Source organism: Symphodus melops (assembly GCF_947650265.1).
Source record: "Symphodus melops genome assembly, chromosome: 3".
Lineage (NCBI taxonomy): Eukaryota > Metazoa > Chordata > Actinopteri > Labriformes > Labridae > Symphodus > Symphodus melops.
In genome coordinates this window covers 11,011,126-11,034,743 of record NC_136693.1, presented here as the reverse complement: position 1 = coordinate 11,034,743, position 23,618 = coordinate 11,011,126, and the positions used below count along the sequence as shown (strand labels likewise).

The following is a 23,618-nucleotide window of genomic DNA, read 5'->3' as shown; positions in this document are numbered from 1 at the left end:
TAGTAACAGTGAGGTGTACATTTTATAAACAAGTGTTAAATAAAATAAGCAATAGGTATATTTTGAACTACGATTTAAAGCTACTAACTGGACATCAAACAGACAAATTAATATTGCTGCCTGTTTATGAGCTACTAAAGCCAACAAGACCACCAGCGCAAAGACTGATTGTTTCTATACAGTAAATACACACGCTCGTCATTCCACGCCACGGGGTAGGTGTCAGACAAGTTGTCTACAGCTTGATGCAGAAACAGCCATCTTAAAAACGTTCCTGTGTCAAGGATTCATCGGCGTTAGACATTAGAAATAGAGGCCAATAAGATTTTCTAACTACACGTGTACAGGATCAGTAAACCACCAAATCAACAACTAGAAAATCCCAAGAGCGTTAAATTCTGAATTAAAGTGACATTAAGCACAATTTTACTGTTTGATACATCATCTTTTCTGTACTTAATGAGATTTCATGAATAGAACTGCATCTTGAAAAATAAAAACAAGTTAATATCAGTGTCTTCCTGTACTGTAGCTATAACAAAGATGTAAATATCTATTATACTGCAGAGCAGTGTAGGATAATGTAGACAAGATTTTAAACTTTATAGAATGTGTCAAACACACCACATCATTATTTATTCCACACAGAAACGTAAAGTACAGCCCTGAAATAGAACTCCGAGGCACATTTTTGAAATGAGAAGATAAGTGCTACAAAGAAGAAAAACAAATTACAGTCAACAGCCATTTTCATGATTTTTATCACACTGACTGTGGAATTGAAATGTGAATAAACAGCTCCCACTGAAGTATTCATGCCTCTTCCAGCTCCACAAGAACACCGTCACAGTCTTTAGGATGAAGAAACATCACAGGTTTCCCATGAGCTCCTATACGAGGCTCAGCTGAAAGAGTTCTGATGTTCTTCGCTTTCAGGTCGGCTATCGCAGCATTTATGTCGTCGACCTGCAACCCAAAAAAAAAAAATGTTATTTATCCATCGAGCTACAAGTGCAGATTACAAGGGTCTGCCTCACCTTTCTCCTCATCAAAAACACAATTCGTCCTTGAACATTATAACTCAAAGATTTTTGATAAAAATTCATACATAAAATTAACACACATTCTACCTGTTTTACTTGATTTATTTTTCACATAGTTTTGTCTCCAGACTTTCCCTGGGATCCTGGGAACTAGTGTTCTACACAATACTCACTCCGTGTGGCATGTGATCTGTGCTGTCTCACCTCAATACAAATGTGGTGCATCCCTCCAGACTTGTTCTTTTGTAAGAATCCAGCGATGGGACTCTTCTCCCCCAGAGGATGAAGCAACTCCAGCTTTGTGTTGCCAAGCTCCACAAACACTGTGTAGACACCGTGCTCTGGAAGGGGCACCTTGTCACTCACTGTAGCCCCCAGAACATCCCGATACAGAGCTGTGGCCTTCTCCATATCAGGGACAGCAATGGCGATGTGGTTTAGCCTCCCTAGTTTCCACAGTGGTCCAGGAACGCCCTGACGGAGGACTGCTGTTGTGGAATGTGCTCTCAGGAGTGTGAGACGAGCACATGCAGACAGCCCTGTTCCTGAAAATAAAGTAAGATTAGCTGTGGATAAAGTTTTAATCAACAGTTCACATAAAAAATAAAACACCTATTTGACATTGTTTCATAGACTGTATCACTGCACTAACTCTGTCCAAGTCTTATATTACACTAAATGATGTTAACAGAGTTGAGACATGTTGTTTTGCCTGCACAACTCCCTCAAATCAAAACAATTGCAAAGATGAATTATGTATTATACATTTACTGAGAAAATCAGGTTGATATTTGGAAATAATGTTCTGTTGGTTTGGATAATGTTTGACTTGTTTAAAAATGACATAGCAGCCTACTACAGCACAGGGTCCAGTTTTTTGTCTGGTATTAAATTTCTGTTTTATGATATCGTGGCTCAAGTGCATCATTTTAAGTTGAAGTTGTAGAAAACTATTGCACTCAAAGCAGATCAAACTAAACCCTCATTAGTTAAATTCACTTTTCCTGGCTTGGAATAAAAGTACAACTGTTTAAAACAAACAAACAAACAAACAAACAGTACCTCGTAGGCCAACAAGACAAACATCTACTGCCTTTTACATAAAGCTTTACAGTACAGTAGTTTAAAGTAGCGCAACACATGTTCGACATTACTTAAGAGGTCGATTAAAAGTATATTTACGATAAGAGAAAACAGAGTAGAAAAAAACACGCGTTTGGCTGTTAAATCATTTTGGCCAGAAACCTACCTGCAACCTTCAGCACGGTGGACGCCATGTTTGTGTCTCGGAACCAAATACAGTAGCGGTAGAGTTTCTCGGGGAGCATGTTTACTTGCGACACAGACAGTCCTACATGTGGGGAAGCCATGGCAAGTAGGGATATGTGGAGTGTGCTGGAGGAGTCTATAAAGACTATAAATGACAACACCGCACAACCTGAGAACTTTTTGAGGCAAGTGTTTTCCTCCTGCATGACTTCGTTGTTTTTAAAATGGTGTCTGATTTTTTTTGAGTTAAGTGTGAAGAGAAGAGATTCAACGAGCTAAGCTAAAGCTAACTGCATACACTTCTGCAGTTATCATTCAGTATCAAGAAAAGAAAGCTTTTATAATAAACCGCTTTAATCCTTTAGGGAATGTTTGAGAAAAGATAAAGTTACAGGTTTTTTTGTATTTGTATTAAATTGTTAAATATGAAGGGTGTGGACGGATGACTTGTGTTGTAACACAAGGTGCTCATAAATGCTATTCGTTAGAAATAAGGGGAAACATGAATGCCTTGCTCTTTTCTTTTTCTTTTTTTTTACCAAGATATAGACTTCAAGAAGTCAGAGTAGATTCATAAATCTAAATGTTTTCTCATTTTGATCGCACACTTTAAACATTTAGTATTTTTTAAATTATTTTCTTTGTATGTCACATTTAAATTCGATTGCATGTTTATTATTGCCTCTTATACTGTATTGTTTAAGGTTTTGCTAGTTCTGCTTTATTTCCTTTTAATTGTTTCGCACCAAGAAATGTATGTGTAAATGTACTCATCCTTAAAACACAATTCAGATTTTCATTCAGATGAACTTCAATCATTAAACAGTCACACATCTTTATAGGTAGCTAGATAGTTTGTTCTGCAATAATAAATTTGTCACCGTAATAAAACCTACTTACAAAGGGCACACATCTAACTCCATTGATATATTTTTTCTTTTATTTATTACAAGATTTTCTATACTGATTTCTTTTGCCTTTTTTTCAGTCTGCAAGATGGAGTGGCAGCAGACTTTACATCTCTCACTAAGACCTTGTATGACCTCCACAAAGCTCAGGAGCCGGCAGATTATAAAGGTAGTCCTTTGGCTCAGCTGGTGGTGGAAAACTTTGATGAAGAGCAGGTCTGGCAGGAGCTGGAACTACAGAATAATGCTGTGCTGAAACACTTTCAAAATGCCACTGGAGAGGCTTTGTCTGATGAGACATTAACATTGCTGGCAGAGGAGGAGGAAGAGAGTATTAGCGAAGAAGAATTAGAGGCTGGAGAAGAAAATGTTGATGAAGAAGACGAAGAAGAACCATCCATACAGTCGAAGAACACGGCTGTGGAGGCTGAAGACGGGACAGAGGATTACACAGAGGAGGACTCTGATATAGATTTTGATGTGGATGCTCTGGAAAAGCGAGAGAAACAGAAGAAGGAGGTTGGAAGAAAGGGCTCGAAAACAAAGGTGGTTCCCTCTGAGGTTGATGATAAGTTCTTCAAACTGTCAGAGATGGAGTCTTTTCTTGACAATATGGATAAGCGAGAGGGAAAGGAGGATGAAAATGAAGATGGCGTAGATTATTTTCAGGACCTGCAGTCTGATGACGACGACGATCTTGACCTTGATCAAATCATTTCTAACAAACAGCAAAAGACAAAGACGGTATGTGTCTCATCATTTACTCTTTATGTTGTCATTGTCTTACTGGTAAACTATAATAAATGTGTTATTGTTGTATAATAACAGGCTAAAAGCTCCAGGAATCTCAAATACAAGGACTTCTTTGACACTGTTGGCATTGAACCAGCCAACACAGATGAGCAGTCAGATGGTGAAGATGACAGCATGGAAGATGGCCAGGAGGATGGTGAAGAAGACATAGATGACGAGGAAGATGATTATGATGGTGAAGAGGAGGGTGACGATGAGTAAGTGTGATTAGAATCATGTTGTGCAGATCACGGCGTAGGAGGAGCACATTTTGTTGAGTATTGTTATTTACAGCCCGTTTGTGTCCTCCCCTTGCCAGGGATGAAGACACAAGTCAGTCCAAAGCACCTCATAAGAAAGTGACATTCAACCTCTCTGGGGACGATGACAGTGAAGGAGAGGACTTGGAGGATATCTTTGGAGGAAAAACAAAAAGTGCAGTAAAGTCTGAATCAAAGTCGTCTTTTGAGAGACGGCAAGAAAAGGTAACGTGTTTCAAATGTACATTCATTTATTTGCCAGTCCAGGTTGCTTAAAGGTAGAATTTCCAACTTTTTGATCCAGTAGACGTCGCCCTTTAGCACCCGCATTAAACCGAAACAGACTGCCGTTTGTAAACAACAACAATGTAACAACATGTAAACAACAACAATAAAGCAGGTTGGACTCACGCTTGTCACTTGTAGACAGTCATGACTCGGAGACGCATTACTCATACATTTACTGGATTTCTACGATATTTATGTGTAAAGTGTTGCACATTCTTCCTTTTTAAATAAGCAGTCAAAATCCCGGAGAAATAAAACAAATTGTTGTGATGGTACAGGTTTTATTTTAGGATCACAATCACTATCTTATCTTATTGGTTTTATTACCTGCAGATGTCAGAGAAGATCGGCGAGTTGGAGAAAGCCGCTCTAGCAGAGAAGCCGTGGCAGCTGTCTGGAGAGGTGACGGCACAGACACGTCCAGAGAACAGCATGTTGGAGGAAGATGTGGAGTTTGAGCAGGTGTCTAGGACGGGTGAGTGAATCATCTTCTATTGTTTGTTGCAATCTGCTGTTGGAAAATGTGTTTTTTTGAGCTTGGTTTGTAACACTATTGTCTTATTTTTTATTTATTATATAATATTATTTTGTATATTATCTTTATTAGTTGATTGTAGTACCTGTACAGCACTTTGACTGAAAGCGCTTTATAAATAAAGTTATTATTATTTATGTTTTGACTTGAATATTATTGGAAATAAAAGAATCTTTTCCATTTTAGCCCCTGCTATCACAGAGGAAACAACACTACAGCTTGAAGACATCATCAAACAGAGAATTAAAGACCAGGTTGGTCACAATGACTTGAATTTAACTGTTTCTGAAAAAATATAAGTTGTGTCTTTGGTTTCTTGTCTGTTACAGTTTCCTTGTCCTGTGTGTAATTTAGGCCTTTGATGATGTGGTCCGTAAAGAAAAACCCAAAGAGGAGGTGTTTGAGTACAAGAAGAGGTTAACGTTGGACCATGAGAAGAGCAAGCAGAGTCTGGCAGAAATCTACGAGCAAGAATACCTAAAGCAAAGTCAGGTATAACCTTCATCACTGCTCCTCGAACATACAGACAACTGTGCTGCCCTTTTTTATTTATCAATTTTTCTTATTTCAGCAAAAGACAGAAGAAGAGGAGAACCCAGCCCATGTGGAAATTCAGAAGCTTATGGACACACTCTTCCTAAAACTGGATGCTCTTTCAAACTTCCACTTCACACCTAAACCAGTAAGTTTTGCCTACCAGCACAAACATGAAGTCATTTCATGTGACTGAAACATTAAAGATGGCCGTCTTTCTTGGAGTATTCCGAAAGATGTGGGTGTGTACTTGTCCGCACTGACCTGAAGTCAAATGTTTAATTGGAAAAACGAGAACTTCCTTGTATAATTTGAAATTGAAAAAGTGCTCCCTATTTGAATCTGTGATTCATAATACATTGAATGTTTTTAGGCACAGTAAATTTGTATTTTAAAAACCTCCCTGAGATAAGTGTGTACATGTTGTATATGTTACCAGTGCAGTTTTGCAGTGCAGTCATATTACCTTTTGTCCACAGCCTGTTCCTGAGGTCAAAGTGGTGTCTAACTTGCCAACTATAACAATGGAGGAGGTGGCTCCTGTCAGTGCTAGTGATGCTACGCTGCTTGCACCAGAAGAAATTAAGGTTGGCCTTTAATTCCCTTTTAAAACCGTGATTTTGATCTTGGTAATTGAAGTTACACTGTCTGACTAATAATTCTCTGATCTAATTTAAGGAGAAGAACAAAGCAGGAGATATTCTGGGGGCTGATGAAAAGACGTCAACAGACAAGAAGCGTGAGCGACGCCACAAGAAGCAGGTGAAGCGTCTCAAGATTAAGGAGAAAGAAAAGAGACAGAAGCTTAAAGAGGCCAGCAGAGCTGGGGAGAACAGAAAGCCCTCAAAGGCTGAGGTGACAGAAAGTCTGAAGAAACTTACGAAAGGAGGCAAAGCCACAATACTCAAGGTGAGGATTTTCTCTGGTTATTTCTCTGACGGCTGAGACACGTTTCAATTAATAGTGTGTATGTCAGTTAATAGTGTATGTTTCAATTCTTAGGGTCTAAAGTCTGTGTCAACCAAATTCATCATGTTTCGTAATTCCCAAGTGACTCTACTAATACATTATTCTTCTGTTCCAGGATGAAGGAAAAGACAAAGCTCTACGCTCCTCTCAAGCCTTCTTCTCTGAATTGCAGGACCAAGTTAAAAGTCAGATCAAAAGTGCAAAGGACTCTTCTTCAAAGAAAAAGAAACAAAAAGAGGTTTCTGTCAGCAAACTTAAGTTGTAAAAACTGTTATGTTAGTTGTTGAAAATCAATTTTAATATTGTACATATTCTTTTTTGAGAAAGCTGCCCTATGTCACAACTAAAAGTCCTTGGGATACATTTCTATGATCATACAAATAAATCCTTTGCACAGGTGTTTGTGGCAACATGTGTAACCATTGAACCTATAATAATAAATGCATTTTCAGTCTCAAACATAATAACCATCTGCACTTCCTTTCTATGAATAAATGGAGCATGTGTAGCTGTTTGCTGTCTCACTTGTGACCAAAGACTGTCTGTAGTCTGAGCTTCTGAAAGTCTGTATTTATTTTATGAAATTTATTTTAACTCTGGCGTTTCAGACTGGAACCTGTTGTAAGCCTCTTTTAACTGATTGATAACCATAGATAGATACTTTATTGATCCCGAAGGAAATTCTAGAAGTTAACAATACAGCGGTCAAACTATGAGTACTTTTTACGTAGCAGCCTATTCAATTTCAGCACAGACGTAAGGTTGCATAATTTTGCATTACAATAGACATCACCCGTCATAAACTCCTGACAGAAAGTTTTAAGGCCCCGCCTCCGCTGATAAAACTCCGTGACGTCATTAAATGTCATTACGGAAGTAAAGTAGGCGACGAAACAACACGACAGGAAAACCTTGAATAAGTTGAAGTTTACGCGTCACTTACCTTCCAGGTATGTTACTGACACGGTATTATTAAAAATGTTTTTTGAAAACATATTATACAGAGTACGTTCGTGTGTTTGACTCGTTTGTTTTGATTGTTGTTCGCGTTGAACAAGAGCACTGCTAACAACGCTAGGCTAGCTGTCACTCAGGCGGGTTCATAAAATAGACATGTTCCTAATGTAACGAGTTATGTTACTAGACCTGGACTGTATCGGTATGTTAATACGTTAAATTATAGACATATAGTGTGAGACGGGGTATCTTTAAAGTATAACGTCTACGGCAACCGAGTAAGGTCAGCTATCCGCCGAGTCAGGCTAAAGCTAAATGTCGTTTAAACACTCGTTTTCAAGCTAACTTGTTTGTGTGTATATAATGGGTTTATTTAGAGTAGATCTGGAGTTATGATGTCGCTATGGCTTGGTCATGCTCACATGATTAGCTGAGTGAGTCATTTGATCAGAGGTAGGGGCGAGGTTAAATGGACTTCTTAGGTTGGTTTCGGTACATGATTCTTCCGGTGTACATTGTGCTCCTTGTAGTTTTCTGTTCACAGATAGATCATCATCATCATGCTAGGATCAGGATTCAAAGGAGACAGACTGAAAGTCAATCTACGACTTGTCATCAACAGATTCAAACTCCTGGAGAAAAAGAAAAGTAAGTCTAATCATGAACTCTGGTTCATTTATAATCTGATGTTTGAAACACACTCATGTTCTGATGGATGTGTTTCTTTCTACCTGTTTTTGTTTTCCTCAATCTTTTTCACAATATCATCGTAAAAGCTGAGCTTGCTCAAAAGGCGAGGAAGGAGATTGCAGATTACCTGTCGGCGGGGAAGGATGAGCGGGCACGGATTCGGGTGGAACATATCATTAGAGAGGACTATCTGGTGGAGGCCATGGAGATCCTCGAGCTCTACTGTGACCTTCTGTTGGCTCGCCTCGGCCTCATTACATCCATGAAGTGAGTCACTAAGTCATCAGTACGTTTTTCTTTAACTTACTGATAAACTTATTAAACCTGTTTTGTATTTATCTGTTCTCTTGCTGTCCCTGTGATCTTTCTTTTGTAAACCATCTCTCCGATTAGGGAAATGGACCCAGGCTTACAAGAGGCAGTGTCCACTCTTATTTGGGCAGCACCCCGTCTCCAGGCTGAAGTGAATGAGCTCAGAATTGTGAGCACTGTGTAGATAGAGCAAAAACTCTTTCCCAACAACACTTACCAAGTTGTATTCTTTTATTCCAAGAGGAGATGTTTTTAGAGTCTTGTGTCCTCATTCTTCTCGTAGGTATCTGACCAGCTGTGTGCAAAGTACAGCAAAGAGTACGGCAAGCTGTGCAAGACAAACCAAATTGGCACAGTCAACGAAAGGGTTAGCAATTTTTTTTCCAACTCAGTTGTGCTCGAGAATGCATGAACTTCTGGTTACTTTCTAGAGGCTTCTAATCTAACATCTTTTATGTGTATAGCTGATGCACAAACTGAGCGTAGAGGCCCCTCCCAAAATCTTGGTGGAACGCTACCTGATAGAAATCGCCAAGAACTACAATGTTCCGTATGAACCTGACGCAATGGTCCGGGTGAGTATAACAAAATGAGTCTAAGAATAATAAAATTATACTTGTTTCAAATATTCACTGATGCACCCCTGACTCTGGACAGCCTGAGGTGTGTGCTGGAGAGGAGGCAGACCTGATTGACGTTGACAATGACAAGAAGTTTGGAGGTGGTGGTGGAGGTGGCGGCGGCGGAGGAGGATTCACTGTACCTGGTGCTGGCATGCCCATGCCCATGCATATGCCCATGCCAATGCCCATGCCAATGCCCACAGCTTTCAACTATCCACCTCCCAAAGGAGCCGTAAGTTATGTTTTTAAATAATGTTGTTGTGATATCTGTAACTAGTGAGAGAAAACTGCAATCGGAGTTGATAAAATCAAGGAAATCTTTGATTGCAGTACAGTGTCGTGTTGATGAGCCATTGAAGACAATCCCTTAATCACTTAATATTTCATTTTGATAGATAACGTTTTCAACACGTTTAAAACGCACTTTATTTTTACAGTTATATACAATACAATAATCACTATCAAAAGATCAAAGAGTTGTTTCTTTTATGAAAACTTCCAAATCACTCAAAGTAACCCATCAATGTATCAACTTCCAGTAAGAGATGCTGACTTGTACCTGACTTGTGTTTGTCATCCAGGATCAGTTTAATGCCCCCGTTGGAACCTACAACAACTTCCAGCACCCCATGGCAGGAGGGCAGCCCCCTCAGCTGCCCACTTCTCCCCCCACATACGAGTCTGTAAGTGACTGCACCCCTCCCATCCCTGCCCCCCCCCCCCTCCCGTTCCATCAGAAGGACAGACGGACAGGGCAGGGCACCACTCAGGGAAGAGCAGTTCATTCAGCTTTCTTGCAGTTTTGCTTGCCCTCTTCTATTTGTGTACTGTTTCTCAGAGTAGGTTTAGATTGCAGTGCTTGTTTATTTACTATGTTGGTTGAGACTGTGGTGCGACAAAATACCAAAGCAAAATTCCTCATTTGGGTAAAACCTAATTCTGTTGTTGACTCTGCTTTATCATCTTAGAAATAGGTGGCATGAGGTGATTAAACCGTAACCACTAACTTTTGCCTGAACAGTTGCTCTGAGTGGGACGAGAATGAACAGAGAAGAGGGTTAGGTTCAGAAAAGGCTTAGACCAGCTGAGTCCTCGAGTCTGTCTTTGTGTCAAACACTAAAGGTGATGGGTTCTCAACAAATCTCCTGCAGTTTTGCTTTAATTTGATTTCCTCAATGTTTCTTCATTTACTTACCCATTGTCAAACACTATTGTTAGTTCTCTCTCAGCACTAACAAATAAAAAAAAAAAAGTGATTTACTTCCATAATAAGACGACAGTTATCCCTTAAACATTTTCTCTGCGTTCCAGATTGATGACCTTACTGACAAAGCCTCTGTTCCTTCCCAGGCCGTAGGTGAGTTCTGCCAACAATCAAGGAACAGATAGAGGAAAACGTGTCTCATTGTTGTATGTTACTGTGTTTGTAAGTTAGTGTTGGGCATTTATCATTTAAATACTTCTTCAGAACTTTAAAGTAAGAACATTTTGTGCCTGCTCCTTTTGAATTAAAATGTCTGTTTCTGCTCTTTGATTCGCCTGTAGTGTAATCTGCCACTGTTGCATAGATTAGGTTCAACTGAACACTTTGTATCACTCTTCAGGTCCTGGCCCTTCGCATCAGAAGTTCGACAACAGCGCTCTTCCAGAACTCCCTTCTGTTCCTGACACACTCCCGACATCCTCCTTTGGCGGACACACTACCACCTCGGATGACATCGACTTTGACGATTTAACACGGCGGTTTGAGGAGCTGAAGAAGAAGACCTAAACATACAACATACAACAACATTGCACCCTGGTCCAATCACACACACACACACACACACACACACACATTCAGACATATTCATTCACAGACCCATCTTGTCACCTATGCAGCTCAAAACAGGAAATGGAAAATATTCATGCTCTCAATCAGATCTTGAGAGTTTACTCCTTAAACAGTGAAGTAATCTTACATAGACATTAAACATACATGTACTCTTACCTCATTTTGCATAAATATGAGCATCTTTCTGAGGATGCGGTTGCTCATTGGACCCTTCTTTCATTTTCACTATTAGCAGAATTCTTAGTTCTTTTGGCAGTACCAACAATTACCCATTTTCTTTTCTTTCTTTCTTTATGGCTTTCATCTTTCATTAAGCATATAACTACCTACAATCATGTGATCACTCCTGAATGAAGGTCTTTTTAATATACCCATTCTAAGTGTGATTGTATAACCAGACAAAGATTTCAATTGTAGCTTTTTGCTGGGGATTTGGGTCTGACTAAAACTTTGAATATGTGCTGTCTCACTATGATCTCTCCACTGTGTCGCTCAGTCCTGTCTCAGACTAGTCAAACCAGCCTGCCCGGCTGCCCCAGTTCTGGGTAAAGCTGGAATTCACAAAGACAAAGGCTGCAGATGTTTCTGCTGCAACGCTTCAATTACCATCTATTTTTTCCCCCATAGAGAAAGAAGCCATATTTCCAGTGTCCACCCAGTCGTGCCGTTTTGTCACTTTGGAAACGGTGCGTTAAGTCACAAGATTTATTCGCTATCAGTTGTCAGAGGTAAATGAGCACTTCAGGAGGAACTGATGGTGACACATCAAACCTGTTACAGGAGTCGTGAGGCACAGATATTTAGTGACGAAACAATATATGGAAATCTGTAATATAATGCGAAAAACTATAGATAGACCTATTTACATGACTGATTGAATTGTTTGGCAAAAATAGTTGGGAAGTAGGATGTTGTACAACATTTAGCATTTCTGTTTCATACTCCACATCTCATAATAGTTGTTTTTTTGTTGCCCTTTGGTTTATCAGTTTGACTAAACACCTGCACTATCTCTTCATTGAAGTACTAAGATAACAAGCGAAATGTGTGCAGAGCTGAGCTCAGTCTTAGTGATTCGATGTAAATGTATGTCCTCTTTTATCCTGTGTGCATGTGTCTTATACTGTATGTTCACCACTGCATTTGCCTTAGTTGCCATCTGTCATCAGAGGCCTTGCCAGTCCGTAGGATTATGTGTTGGTTATCCCCAAGACTGGGTACATGAACAAACTTTGCTTTATTTACTTTGGCCATAAACAATTTTATAATACTGCTTTGTGTTGGAAATGGCAAATTGGCAATAGAAGAAGATGTTTCCTTTTCTTGTGGAGAAAATGGGAATGAAGGGTTTTGTTACATGGCCTGTAACCTACACCTAGCTCTGTTTGCATGGCAAATGAGCCGAGGCCTTGAACAAGATGATTCAGCAAAGCTCTCCAGCTGCGTTTATTAAATGTTTTTTTAAGTAACTTGAGAAAGTAAAAATGACACTACACAACGGTGATCTGCTCAATGTGTCTTTTCAATGTTGGACTGTTCTTTCATGCTAATCTTCGAGATACAAATTGTTGTCTTGTTGCAAAAGACATGTTTTTTCCACTGTATACTAAACAATTTAATAAAAGATTATATGGAACTGGTAACGTGTAAGGTTGTTTATGTCCTTAACACTTCTCTGCTTTACACTGTTTCACCTGGTGACCAGCAGGGGTCCTCAGCATAAAGACAAATAATCAGTGCTAAAGAAGAAAGCCACAGAGCAGACCAACAAAAAAACCTTTATGTAAAGATGAAGTGGATTGTGCTATTTATTTTCTTACACCTTTAACATGATCACCTCAAAATACATCATCATATATTTGGATTCAACAGTTTCTTTGAGAGGACAAAATGTTGGTTATTCTTAAATTGACATTACATTACATAAACACAGAATAGACACAATAGTGAGATAACCACAAAAGAGATTGAAACAAACAGAAAATAAACACAAATTATGACTAAAATTTAAAACAACCACAATGAGACACCAATTATCCACAGAATCAAAATGACTTCACGAGAAACAGTTACAAAGGATGTTTGATAATTATGGAGTAAAGAAAGGCAACCAGAAAAAGACGAGATAATTCCCTTGAGTGTCCAACTATTTTGCTGTTGTGACAAAGCAATGAATGAATTTATATCCTACATACTTCATCTGACTTTTTGATTGTGACACACTCTGGTTTGTTTGACTTCCTATATAAGTGATTGAACCGTTTACCCATTATCTGTTATTTGGGGATTTCTCTATACATGATAACATATCAAATTGTGACAGGTCTGGCATGTAAATTTTTCTTCAGACTTCAAAAGGTTTTGGCAACTCGGTTCACAATTCATTATGAGAGAAAGATTAACAACATTAGGATTTTAATATTTATCAATTTATCATGAAATCAATGAATAAATCAATGATTTTGATTAAATAAAAGTACAGAAGGTCTACCAAAAAAACATTTTTAAGGATTTACAGACCTGAATATTTTCTCAAACCAGAAGCACAACTTCAGTGTATAGTTACCTGTCGGCCACCCACTTAAAACATTTATAAGGAGGACACACTGAATCATACGGACCCAGACATGTATGATGAGCAGTCTTGACATGTACCTTCTGCATGGATTACAGTGAAGGAGGTGAAATGGAAAAAGTGATCAATAAGTAATCAGCTGACATATCTACAGTTACATAAATGCTCCTTCCCACTCTCTGAAAGTGAAGGTCCTTGTTGGTATTTATTTTCACTCTGGCAATTAGCCAGTGGACAAGCTGGGGAAGTTACTGAGCCATTAAATGTTGAGCTGCTGACTTCAAATAATTTATGCTGACGTTAGTAATATCAGTATGATCGATGCCATGCTAAAAAGGGAATGATTTCCCTCTATGATCCAGTAAAACCCAAAATAAGTTTGAAAAAGCAAAGAGTTATACACAAGATTATCTTTATAGTATCTGTTGAGCTATCCAATATTTTTTCAGTTTATACTTCATAACTACAGTTCTTTTTATTTGACTATTTTATTACTCACAACAACCATGAAAGCATTTACCATTTTGACGTCTAAAGCTGCTGATGCTTCTTGAAGCTATAAATTGATTCAATTAACTTAAGATGTTGGCATACAATGTAATAAAGCTGTTCAAAATTAGACACCAGAGTTGCTCTTCATATACACATGCATCATAATGGAAAGTAAATTACTTTAAAAAGCAAGCTTAGTCATTGAATTCCCTGTTGACTAATTCAGCAGTTTCAGAAAACTTTTCTCTGTACAGATGCAGAACACCAGAACTTAACCCAATATATATAACTTTAAATAACAGCAAATGAGTGTATAAAAAGCGATGGTGCGGTGGATTGCAGCTGTGCTCATCGGAGAAGACGGCATATCCGGCTAAATGTACTCTCTTCACAGTGTGGTCCTGCCAGAGTAGCTCCTACACTTGTCTTGTTGCTCTGTTAAACGGAGAACACAGTGCAGTAAGACTCACAGTGCATTACTTCACTTTAAATGACGGAGGAATACACTCTTACACTCAGGAGAAAGAAATAGAAAACTAAAAGGGTCTCTAGTTTAAATTTGTCAAAGCAAATAGTTCTGCCCTTCATCAGCATCCTTATATAAGAGCTCTCTGCAGTCAACCTGAAACAAAATGAAAAGAATACCGCCATCTGCTTCATGAATTATGAAAAGGTAGTTTGGACCTCACAGCCAATTATTCTGATAGACTTGAATAAGGTTTATAATACACTATGGAGTGTAATGTTTTTATACATTAGAGAAGGTCCTAAGACTACACTATCAAAAAAACATCCCCCCTGCTAACTGCTTACAATGCATGAAACATTACTCATAATGAGCAGAGATTTCATTTATGAACATAGTGGTGACACTTTTTAATTACAGGAGGCTCCACAGCCCAAACTTGGCAAAATGTTTTAACTTACCAGAAAGCACTTGCTCTATTTCTTCAGATTCCTCCACAGCTACGGGTTTCAGCAGCAGGGCAAAAAACACAGCAATGCCTATCACCTTTGAAAAAAGAACCCAAATAAATTCTCTTGTTGAACTGGCCCAAACATTTTTATGAATCATAAGCAAATAATCCAAATCTGTGTTACTAAAAGGAGAATATTTTCAAGACTCAGTGAAATAATTAACCTTAAATGTTGCTTTTTTTCATTCAGATTTCATCATTTTCCCATCCTTACCCACCTTCAGAGGCTGCAGTATGAAGATGCTCTGGAACAGAGACAGGCCAAGAGACATGACCCATTTGATGGACTTTTTTCTGCCGTACTGAAAGCCATACAACAAGGTGAAGAAAGTGGAAACTCCACTGATGGAGAGTAACAGAAACCAGCCCAGGAACACACACCACCAGGGCAGCCAGCAGCCTCCCGAAGTCTTCTTCTTCTTAATCATTACGATGGGCTGGCTGCATGTGGGACAGGTTAGAAAATAATAGAAAAGGAATAAAAGAATATGGTACACAGGATCCTGCAAAAACACAATGATTTTTTCTCTTCTAAACACATCGCTTCTATGCTGTATTTGTGTATGTGCAAATGTGTGCGTTTGCTGACCAGTATGCTAAGTGGCTGGTTAAGACCATTTCTGCCTTGCGCACAAGCAGGTTGGCCAAGTTGAGGGTCTGCTTGTAGTGGTCAACAATCATGAAGTTATTTGGATCCAGTTTCTCCATGCTCATGGTGAGATGACTGAGACTTGCGAGCAGGAACTTGCTGCAGTACACCCAGTGGGGGCCACTCTCATTTTCCCCTATGACCGGGTGACAAAAAACCCTGCATTTAATACCATCTCTAGACTAATTAGATTAGTTTGAAAGAAAACATAGAGCGACAAATAAAACTACCACTACTAATAATAATAATGATTGTTATTATTTGAATTATAATAATAAATCAGACCCTCTTAGTTTGACCATCTTAAAATCACGTCTCAAAACCCACCTGTTCAAACAAGCCTGCTCACTCTGATTTCCATCCATTTAACTGCAAATCTCCTGTTTTTAATCTTGTTTTGTAAAACTGTTAACCCTGTTCTAACCCTGCTTATAAGGTGTCCTTGGGTTTTTTGAAAGATGCCCATAAATAAAATGTATTACGATTAATATTATTATTAATTGTAAAGATTACATTTGTGACCTAAAACGTCACGCACCTAAAAGTATCACTGTTTGTTTCACAGTGACAAATGCTCATTTATATAAGCTTATTGTCACCATTTTAACCAGGATTAGACAGACAGGCCTGGCAATATTTTATCATAGGCTATATTTCAAAAGACAACCTTGCATATGTTGGATGAATTCATGCACTTTTTCTAAAGCAGGGTAGAGGTCAGCGCTGCCCTCCAGTGTGCCAACATCTGGCATCTTGTTTCTTGGACTTTTGCTCAACAAAGAAATCATTTCCTGTGTTTCCTATGGAGGACAGAAATATTAAAAAGGGTAAACGCATAACATTTTATCTGAGACACAGGAAAGCAAGAGTACATACAATACTTTATAGGTCAGCTTAAGTCAAAGCCACACGCACTGTTTATAGCTATTGCAACATAAACTGGAAAATACTTTAGGTTTCCGAGGCCATTAATGAGATAAATAATGGAAAGGTTTTGTATTTTTAAACTCACCTTCAGAATAGTTGGTAAGGTAACAACGGGAGGTTTCAAGACCTCCTCAGGGTCCTTTTTTTTAGACTTTGAAACAATGCGAGGTTTGATGCTTCTGAAGATGGTGATGATGAGGATGTTGATTGGGAACATGAGAAGACCACTCTGTATCCCGACCATGAGCTCCTGCCAGGTAATCTTCAATGATCCTGGAGAGAACATTATGTACAAAGACTCAGAGTCAGTGAAGAAAACTAAAATGAAAGGCTTAGGCAGTATAATCACTTCACAGATAATGTTGCACATTGCTTTCTCTCCTCATTAAAGCTCAAAAACAGGGACTTCATACTGCATCATAAAGCTGCAGACAAAGTAACAGGTTTCACTGCAGAATATCACAGTTTTCTGTCCGACACCTATGGGTTACTTTTAAGAAGAAGGGGTAATACCAGAATGATAGACTAAAGATACAATTCACCTATAGAGAAGAGCACTGGTGAGCTTTCATCTACAGGAATGTTCCAGAAGGCAATGTTGATGGCCATGGTGCAGAGGAGCAGGCTCATGCAGCAGGAGACTCTCTGGGCGCGTGTGAACGGACTACGAGAGGGAGGATCCACAATCGACACCCAGATGTGCTCATCCCTAAAGCCAGTTGATGTTCTGCTCTGGAAAATATTCCTGACAAGAGATAAAAGAAATACCAATTTGACAATACTTATTATCATGCATTTCTGAAGGGCTGGGCAGGTATAGTGTTCAAACTCTGACCTGAAGCTGGCAATCTCATTGCTCTTTGCAGCATTGAAGGTTTTCTTGGTCATGCCGTCTCCACGGTCAGCACTCAGCCAGCAACAACAAAAGAAGTGCCACACATGTCGTGTTTGCAGGTCTTGTATGGTCACCTTGTTTACATACCTTTTCATGAAGGAGAATTCATAAAACAACATAATCATTTAACACATGGAACATTTTCTTGGCAGCCCTACAAACTGAGAAGCTAAAATGATCACTGATGATGAATGATCAATGACACTATCAATGATGTGTTTTACTTTGTAATCTCTGTTCACTCCATAGATTACCTGCCCGCAGCCTAAATCAAGGATAGAAAATTAGCATAATGGTGAAAATTATATGTATTATCTGTATTATAAGTAGGCTACAGATATTATTCCCCCCTGTTGATTCATTTGCCATTTTACTACATTACAGTATTGTACATTGCCCAGAGTGCTGTGTAATTATTTATGAACAATCCTAGTTCTTTATTTTGTTACTGCTCAAATTCTCCACCAATCAATGCCTGTGTGTATCCATGTGAACTGTATTATCAGAGCGATGTGTCATAAGAAGTGATAACATTTGCAGTGATCATCTCATGAAGCACTTCCTTGAGTCAGCTAACTTGAATTAACTGTACCTGTATAGGAACATCCAGGAGCTGAATCAATCGAGGCATATAAATCAAATCACTGTGTGTCACTTCAAGTTACAATATTTAAAAAACAAAGCTGCAGTGATATTCATTCTGAGCTGTCTCAGACAGATTTGGAAATTTTGCACCTGAGTATATCTGAAAGATGAAACCATTTTCGTCTCAACATGGTACTAAATGTAATAATCGTCATTGATGTGTAATAATTTTCAACTTCTGTAATACCATGATGGGTGACCTCCAGAGTTGTTGTGCTGCAGCCTGATGTTTCGCACTTCTCCAATTGGGAAGGGTGTGGCCAGTAGGAAAATATCAACGGATCCTCTCTCAAACACCGGCTTGTCAGGATCTGTGAGGTTGTGTGTGTCACTCTCACCCTCTGAGCCAATCAGCTTCATTGTCACCTTCAAGACAGCACAATGTCATGATGAAACTAGGTTCACACATTTGTTAGTGTGAAGAAGCACACTGGTATTTGTGTACAGTTTAGCAATATTTCTTCAAAGCGTGTGTACTTGACCTCCCTGCCAATTAGTTTTGTAAACCAAACTGTGGATGTAGACTGATCAGGCTATTTTTCCTTCTCTTCTTCCAGATGTGTAATGTCAAAACAATTTTTTGATACCCAGCTAGTTCTTCTATAAAAATCTTTAAAAGTTATTCATGCCAAGCTGTTTCTGCTCTATAGAGTAATTATTATAGTAAACGGTTGTCTGCAAATAAGATGCATTTAAGTGTTGGTGGACATGTCTAACATCCAAGACTAAAACAACTTTAATTCATAAATGTGTAGTTTTTAAATGTTTGTCTGTCTGTCAACAAAAATCAGTAAATACAAGCACTGAAACGTGTTTATTTAGTTCAATCTTCTACGGATGCTACTTTTTGAGATGTGTAAACGTGTTGTCAGATGTAAAAGATTATCCAAGAAGATATTGCTCTCCAATAGAAAAGATAAAAAAGTAGTATTGTTTTCAACATGATACAGTTCAACTAAATTGATATTCAGTTGAATTGAATCCTTAAGTCAAGGGAGGAAAAAATGGCTAAATATACAGTTTGTTGTAAACAGGCTTAAATAGTGTGTATAGTTCTTTAAGCAAGGATGTATAAGCAAGTGTTTGTATGATATTAAAAGACAAAATCCATTGACAGAAAATTCTGTCAATGGAGAGACACTCTTACATTGGCTGTAGTCCCAGCATTCTTTCGATTGCCTGTTTGGACACTGATCAGGTAATTGTACAGAGCTCCTGGGTGACTGTCCTCCAGCAGAGTCATCTTCCTCTAATAGTTCAAAACACAACCATGCGGTGAAACTGCTGACAGCAATAACCTTATTTATGCACTGAAATACAAAATGCGAACAAAATATATAATGAAGGTAGAACATCATGGCTAAATTTCGTATAGCCTGATTATCATTTTATTTCAGAAACTGTTCTTAAAAGCTAAAGTTGCGATCCCTGCAGAAAATGTACACTTAAAGGAATAATGTGTGAAAATCTCATTCATAAAAAGAAGTCTTTTTTGGTTGCTTGATGGAGAGACAGACCTTGGAGCGTGCTCTGCGGTCTGCATAGCAGGCCCACAGCAGAGTGATCAGGTAGAGCCCAAAGAAAGCACACAGCAGGGCCAGCACAACATAGTTTGAGGTCACAGTGGCAAATAGCTCTGCTGTGCGAGAAATGTCCACATGGTTTGGCATCACGAAGAAGGAACTCCCAAAGAGAGTGAGGTGGTTACACAGACACTGTGTTCGGCTTGGACTGCTTTTGTCTCCCACCTGAAACAAAGAGAGCAAATCGATTCATTATATGTAACCTCTACTTCAATTATTGTACATGCAGGGTCAAAACTCACCTGGCAGCCATCAGTGCTCCACATCTCATTGGATATGTCCCAGTAAAAGCACTTGCTCACAAAAGAAGAGATCGTCAGTGTGAGGCCTGGCTGCCAAGTGGAGTTGAAGAGTCTGGCATCAACATACCAGACTCCAGGTGTTTGCTTAAACAACTCTGGTGTTATCATCCAGCGATAGCCTCCTGTTGCAATAACAATTTTAACAGTCACACTTTGTTTTCTGTACTAGAGAGACTAAAAAAGGACATGAATCAGTGGTGATTGCATGCACCATTAAATCAATTCATGCATGTTCGAGTTACCTGCCAGGCTCAAGATGGTTTTGTTGTATGTGGCGGATGTGTCAGTAGGAGGTGAACCATGAGCCAGCATAAGAATCAATGTAACATTAGCATTAGGCTCCACAGTAAGGAAGAACGTCACATACGGGTCGGTGATGTTGAATGACGTCAGCGCTTTGTTGTCTTTCTCCAACACAAAAGTATCATTTGTCTGTAGTGAAGCATTGGGACGAGGCAAAAATATCTAGCGAAAACAGAGAAAGCAATATATTAGAACTGTTAAAGTCCAACTGAAAAACATGTTTAGAATGTGAAAAAAAAAGACATTTGGTTTGACTTCAATATTTCTGGCAGCATTTATAGTCTTTGTTATACAACATGTTTATCTATTAATACATTAAAGATTAAACAATACAACAGTTTTAAAATTTTAGAGTTTGAGTAATAATGATATGCAACAAATTCTCCAGTTTTGTAGCTTTGTTAGCTTCATTTTGTAAAGCACTTTGTAACCTTGTTTTTAATTGCTTTATAAACAATATAATTATTGTAATATAATTCTGCTTCTGGTTTAGGAAGATTGTACAGAGTTGTGTTAAGTGCTCCATAAAACTCTGCTCTATTGTTTGTAAGCATTCAGCCACTTCCTGTCTAAAAATAACCATTAGCAAGGCAGAGTTTGATTTCTGACATATCTAATAGTGTTATACAACACTAGTGAAATATGTATACTCTTAGCTAATGGTTATTTTAGCTAGTTACTGACCTAATTTTTGCGGTTATCTGATGATAGCCTATGAGATATTTAAGTTGTTGAATAACCTTTGAATAAGGCCACCTGTCCCCTCAGAGTGTTATCCATTGTCTTTTCAGTTGTTGATCACTGTGGAAGCTATGAAATTATAACAGTTGTCCAATTATACTTCAGCATCCTTTGGATTGAAATGTTGCCCTTAATAAAGTTGCTCATTGGGAGTTGAAGTGGGAGGACCTTTCTCTTTTTTCTGCAGTTTATACTTTTTTGTCTTGCACCTGAATGCAACTTGCTTGGATGAGCTCAAACTAGACTTTATTCCCATCTTTTTACACTTTTATTTCATAATAGTCAATTCTCTGATTATACCTCTATCATCTCTTCGAGGTTTGCCAGCTTTACGTCTGAGGCTCCATTATTTAGTATAATGCTGAAAACAGATCCTGTGATGTTGTCATCTGACGGATGAGGATTATTTGAGAATGTTGTCAACTAGGAAGGAGAAGAGCTTTGTTAATAAGGATGACAACAAAGATGTGTCCAAAAATGCTGCTGGTAACACACACAGACCTGACTGGTGATGGAGCCCAATCCTTCAATCTGAGTCTTAAGTGCTGAAAATGAAGGGAATTTGACAAACTCGCCATCAGCCTCTGAACCTAGCACTGCATTACTGATGTCAGCAGGTAAGTAACTTGGGAAATGGAAATAGAAATACAAATATTAGCCTTTATATATGCTACCATATTTGTTTTAAGATAAAAGTAATGTGAACACTGTTCTGATAGAGAACACCAACCTGTTCTGATACAAGGTGCCTGTTGGGTGCCTGAGGACAAGAGGATTCACTGCTGTGTTACTCAATAGTAGAGTGACAGTACGAATAATCTCAAAGATTTCCTCAAACAAAGCCTGTAGGAGGGAACAAAATGCAACCTCATACATCAGTAGCAACTATAATGACTGCAAAATGTGTAGGATTGCCTAAAGATGTCACAGTAGCATATTCATTTGACCTCACCGTGGGGTTTGGGTTCAGCTCGACATCACATTTTGTAATTGAGAGGAGGAGGATGGCAGAACTACAGTTTATAATGTGATTGATGATTTCACGGTTGTCCAAAGCAAACTCTGCTGTCAGTTCTTTTGAGAGAACCAACAAATTCTTGACAAAATCATTCTGTGGAAGAGAAAAATCAGACAGCCTTTGAAGTATCAATACAAACAAAAAACTAAATTCTTTTCATTAGCACTCCATAGTGACAATCTCCACCCTCTTAGTGTCCGTCGGCTCCCCTGGTGTCATTTCCATCCGAAGCAGCTCTTTATCAGAATCCTGTCTCAGAATAAAACAGAACGAGGTATAATCAACAAAGAGACAAGTACTTTCATGGGTAAAACAGTCTGTAGGTCAACTTTATGAGGTAGCTTTTACCTCGAGAACAATGTTAACGTTTGCAGCGTCTACATTCCTCTTGAGCCCTGAAAGCAAAATGTGTTTCAGTTTGTTTTGATTATTTTATTTTGTTTCATCGTTGATGGAAAATATGAGAAACAAAATGTTCAAATCTAACTTACGAGATCTGCTTGGATGAGTGGACGCTGTCATCTTCTGTTAAAAATAAGAATGACACAAAACGTATGGCAATTCAGCCGAAATGTTTGTATGGCTTCTTACTGACCATGAAATGTAACTCTTACCTTTGTGTTCATTGTAGACCCAAAAGCTTAGGAACGAGAAAAATACAGTCAGCAACAAATTGCAGTCCAGTGAAAAAAGACAAGTTGTAATATAACTTTTTTCAGTTATGTTGAATCAAAAAGATGAAGGGAGAAGACAGAAATGAAAGATCAATATAAGGACAAAGTTGAAGCAGTATTTAAGCAGTGGTTGTTGCATACTGTGGGTGCAGAGGAAGCCTTGTTTCTGGTTGCAGTCAGATGTTCCGATGAGCTCAAGAGGATTCAGCTTCATGTATGTACAGTTGTCCTTTGACATGGCTACATTGTCTGTTTTGAGAGAAAACATACACACACATCACATAAGGAAAGCTTGTATTTGGGACATTGCTTAGTACAACAAATACATAAACCTTAACCTCAAGAAGATAACGTCAAATTAATTCAGCCTGCAGGCCCCAATGTAAGGATTTAAAATTGCTTTTATAAATTTATATTTAATGAACAAAGACAATAAAAATATGAAGGAGCTATTTATGAGGTTGGAAACTGCTAGTGTTGTGCACTTATGCTTAATAAATAGCTTGACCTAATTTACAAAGCATAATTGTTACTGCCAACTTTTATAGGTGGAGTAATTCATAGAACTACAACAATTATTTCAGCTTAAACAACTACAGTTATCCAATAAGAAGGTTGACTTAGCATAGGCCTACAATTCGTACAGAAGGATGGGATGAAATCAAGGTTCTCTATTATTATAAAAAACACTTTTTTATTTTTTAAACATTTATAATAATGATATGGTTCTAGTTTTTTCCCAGGGGAAATATTGCTTACTTATGATTGGTTTCAGGTCCTTAACCTGGACCTCCTTTCCCAACCAAAAGGTAAGGTTGCTGAA

The 23,618-nt window shown here is 38.5% G+C and overlaps 4 protein-coding genes across 5 annotated transcripts; 2 read left to right on the top strand and 2 right to left on the bottom strand.

Moving 5' to 3' along the window:
- Window positions 1-424: 424 nt before the first annotated feature.
- Window positions 425-2,413, bottom strand: mcee (methylmalonyl CoA epimerase; the record flags this gene model as incomplete). The annotated part of the gene is made up of 3 exons (XM_079339176.1): window positions 425-966; window positions 1,248-1,588; window positions 2,293-2,413. 3 exons carry the CDS (start codon window positions 2,411-2,413, stop codon window positions 814-816), a joined length of 615 nt encoding a protein of 204 aa, XP_079195302.1. The 3' UTR covers window positions 425-813.
- On the top strand, window positions 2,398-7,106 carry mphosph10 (M-phase phosphoprotein 10 (U3 small nucleolar ribonucleoprotein)). Its single transcript, XM_079339156.1, has 11 exons — window positions 2,398-2,497; window positions 3,301-3,964; window positions 4,049-4,230; window positions 4,332-4,497; window positions 4,894-5,035; window positions 5,282-5,349; window positions 5,450-5,587; window positions 5,667-5,777; window positions 6,109-6,216; window positions 6,308-6,538; window positions 6,714-7,106. Exons 1-11 carry the CDS (start codon window positions 2,412-2,414, stop codon window positions 6,861-6,863), a joined length of 2,046 nt encoding a protein of 681 aa, XP_079195282.1. The 5' UTR covers window positions 2,398-2,411; the 3' UTR covers window positions 6,864-7,106.
- A 329-nt stretch (window positions 7,107-7,435) lies between these two features.
- On the top strand, window positions 7,436-10,971 carry ist1 (IST1 factor associated with ESCRT-III). Of its 2 annotated transcripts, none has more exons than XM_079339162.1 (10): window positions 7,436-7,548; window positions 8,100-8,203; window positions 8,332-8,512; window positions 8,639-8,726; window positions 8,841-8,924; window positions 9,022-9,132; window positions 9,215-9,412; window positions 9,762-9,863; window positions 10,492-10,537; window positions 10,785-10,971. In XM_079339162.1, the coding sequence occupies exons 2-10, from the start codon at window positions 8,116-8,118 to the stop codon at window positions 10,949-10,951; spliced, it is 1,065 nt and encodes a 354-aa protein (XP_079195288.1). In that variant the 5' UTR covers window positions 7,436-7,548; window positions 8,100-8,115; the 3' UTR covers window positions 10,952-10,971. The 2 variants fall into 2 exon arrangements, with proteins under 2 accessions (XP_079195288.1, XP_079195289.1); XM_079339163.1 differs by having other exon boundaries at window positions 8,086-8,203.
- Window positions 10,972-13,452: 2,481 nt separating this feature from the next.
- Window positions 13,453-22,747, bottom strand: pkd1l3 (polycystic kidney disease 1-like 3; the record flags this gene model as incomplete). Its single annotated transcript, XM_079340311.1, has 21 exons — window positions 13,453-14,516; window positions 15,009-15,093; window positions 15,277-15,499; window positions 15,648-15,843; window positions 16,375-16,507; window positions 16,720-16,907; window positions 17,177-17,379; window positions 17,470-17,616; window positions 18,362-18,540; window positions 19,322-19,423; window positions 19,692-19,922; window positions 20,000-20,181; window positions 20,302-20,524; window positions 21,404-21,526; window positions 21,605-21,728; window positions 21,834-21,946; window positions 22,056-22,214; window positions 22,308-22,370; window positions 22,470-22,516; window positions 22,613-22,646; window positions 22,736-22,747. The coding sequence occupies 21 exons, from the start codon at window positions 22,745-22,747 to the stop codon at window positions 14,470-14,472; spliced, it is 2,814 nt and encodes a 937-aa protein (XP_079196437.1). The 3' UTR covers window positions 13,453-14,469.
- Between the last annotated feature and the right edge of the window lie 871 nt (window positions 22,748-23,618).

Coding starts and splice junctions, on each gene's coding strand:
- mphosph10 (XM_079339156.1), top strand. CDS start 2,412: ATGGCAAGTAGGGATATGTGGAGTGTGCTGGAGGAGTCTATAAAGACT. Junction 2,498..3,300: donor CAACCTGAGAACTTTTTGAG/GCAAGTGTTTTC, acceptor CCTTTTTTTCAG/TCTGCAAGATGGAGTGGCAG. Junction 6,539..6,713: donor GCAAAGCCACAATACTCAAG/GTGAGGATTTTC, acceptor CTTCTGTTCCAG/GATGAAGGAAAAGACAAAGC.
- ist1 (XM_079339162.1), top strand. CDS start 8,116: ATGCTAGGATCAGGATTCAAAGGAGACAGACTGAAAGTCAATCTACGA. Junction 8,513..8,638: donor GGCCTCATTACATCCATGAA/GTGAGTCACTAA, acceptor CTCTCCGATTAG/GGAAATGGACCCAGGCTTAC. Junction 8,727..8,840: donor AAGTGAATGAGCTCAGAATT/GTGAGCACTGTG, acceptor TTCTTCTCGTAG/GTATCTGACCAGCTGTGTGC.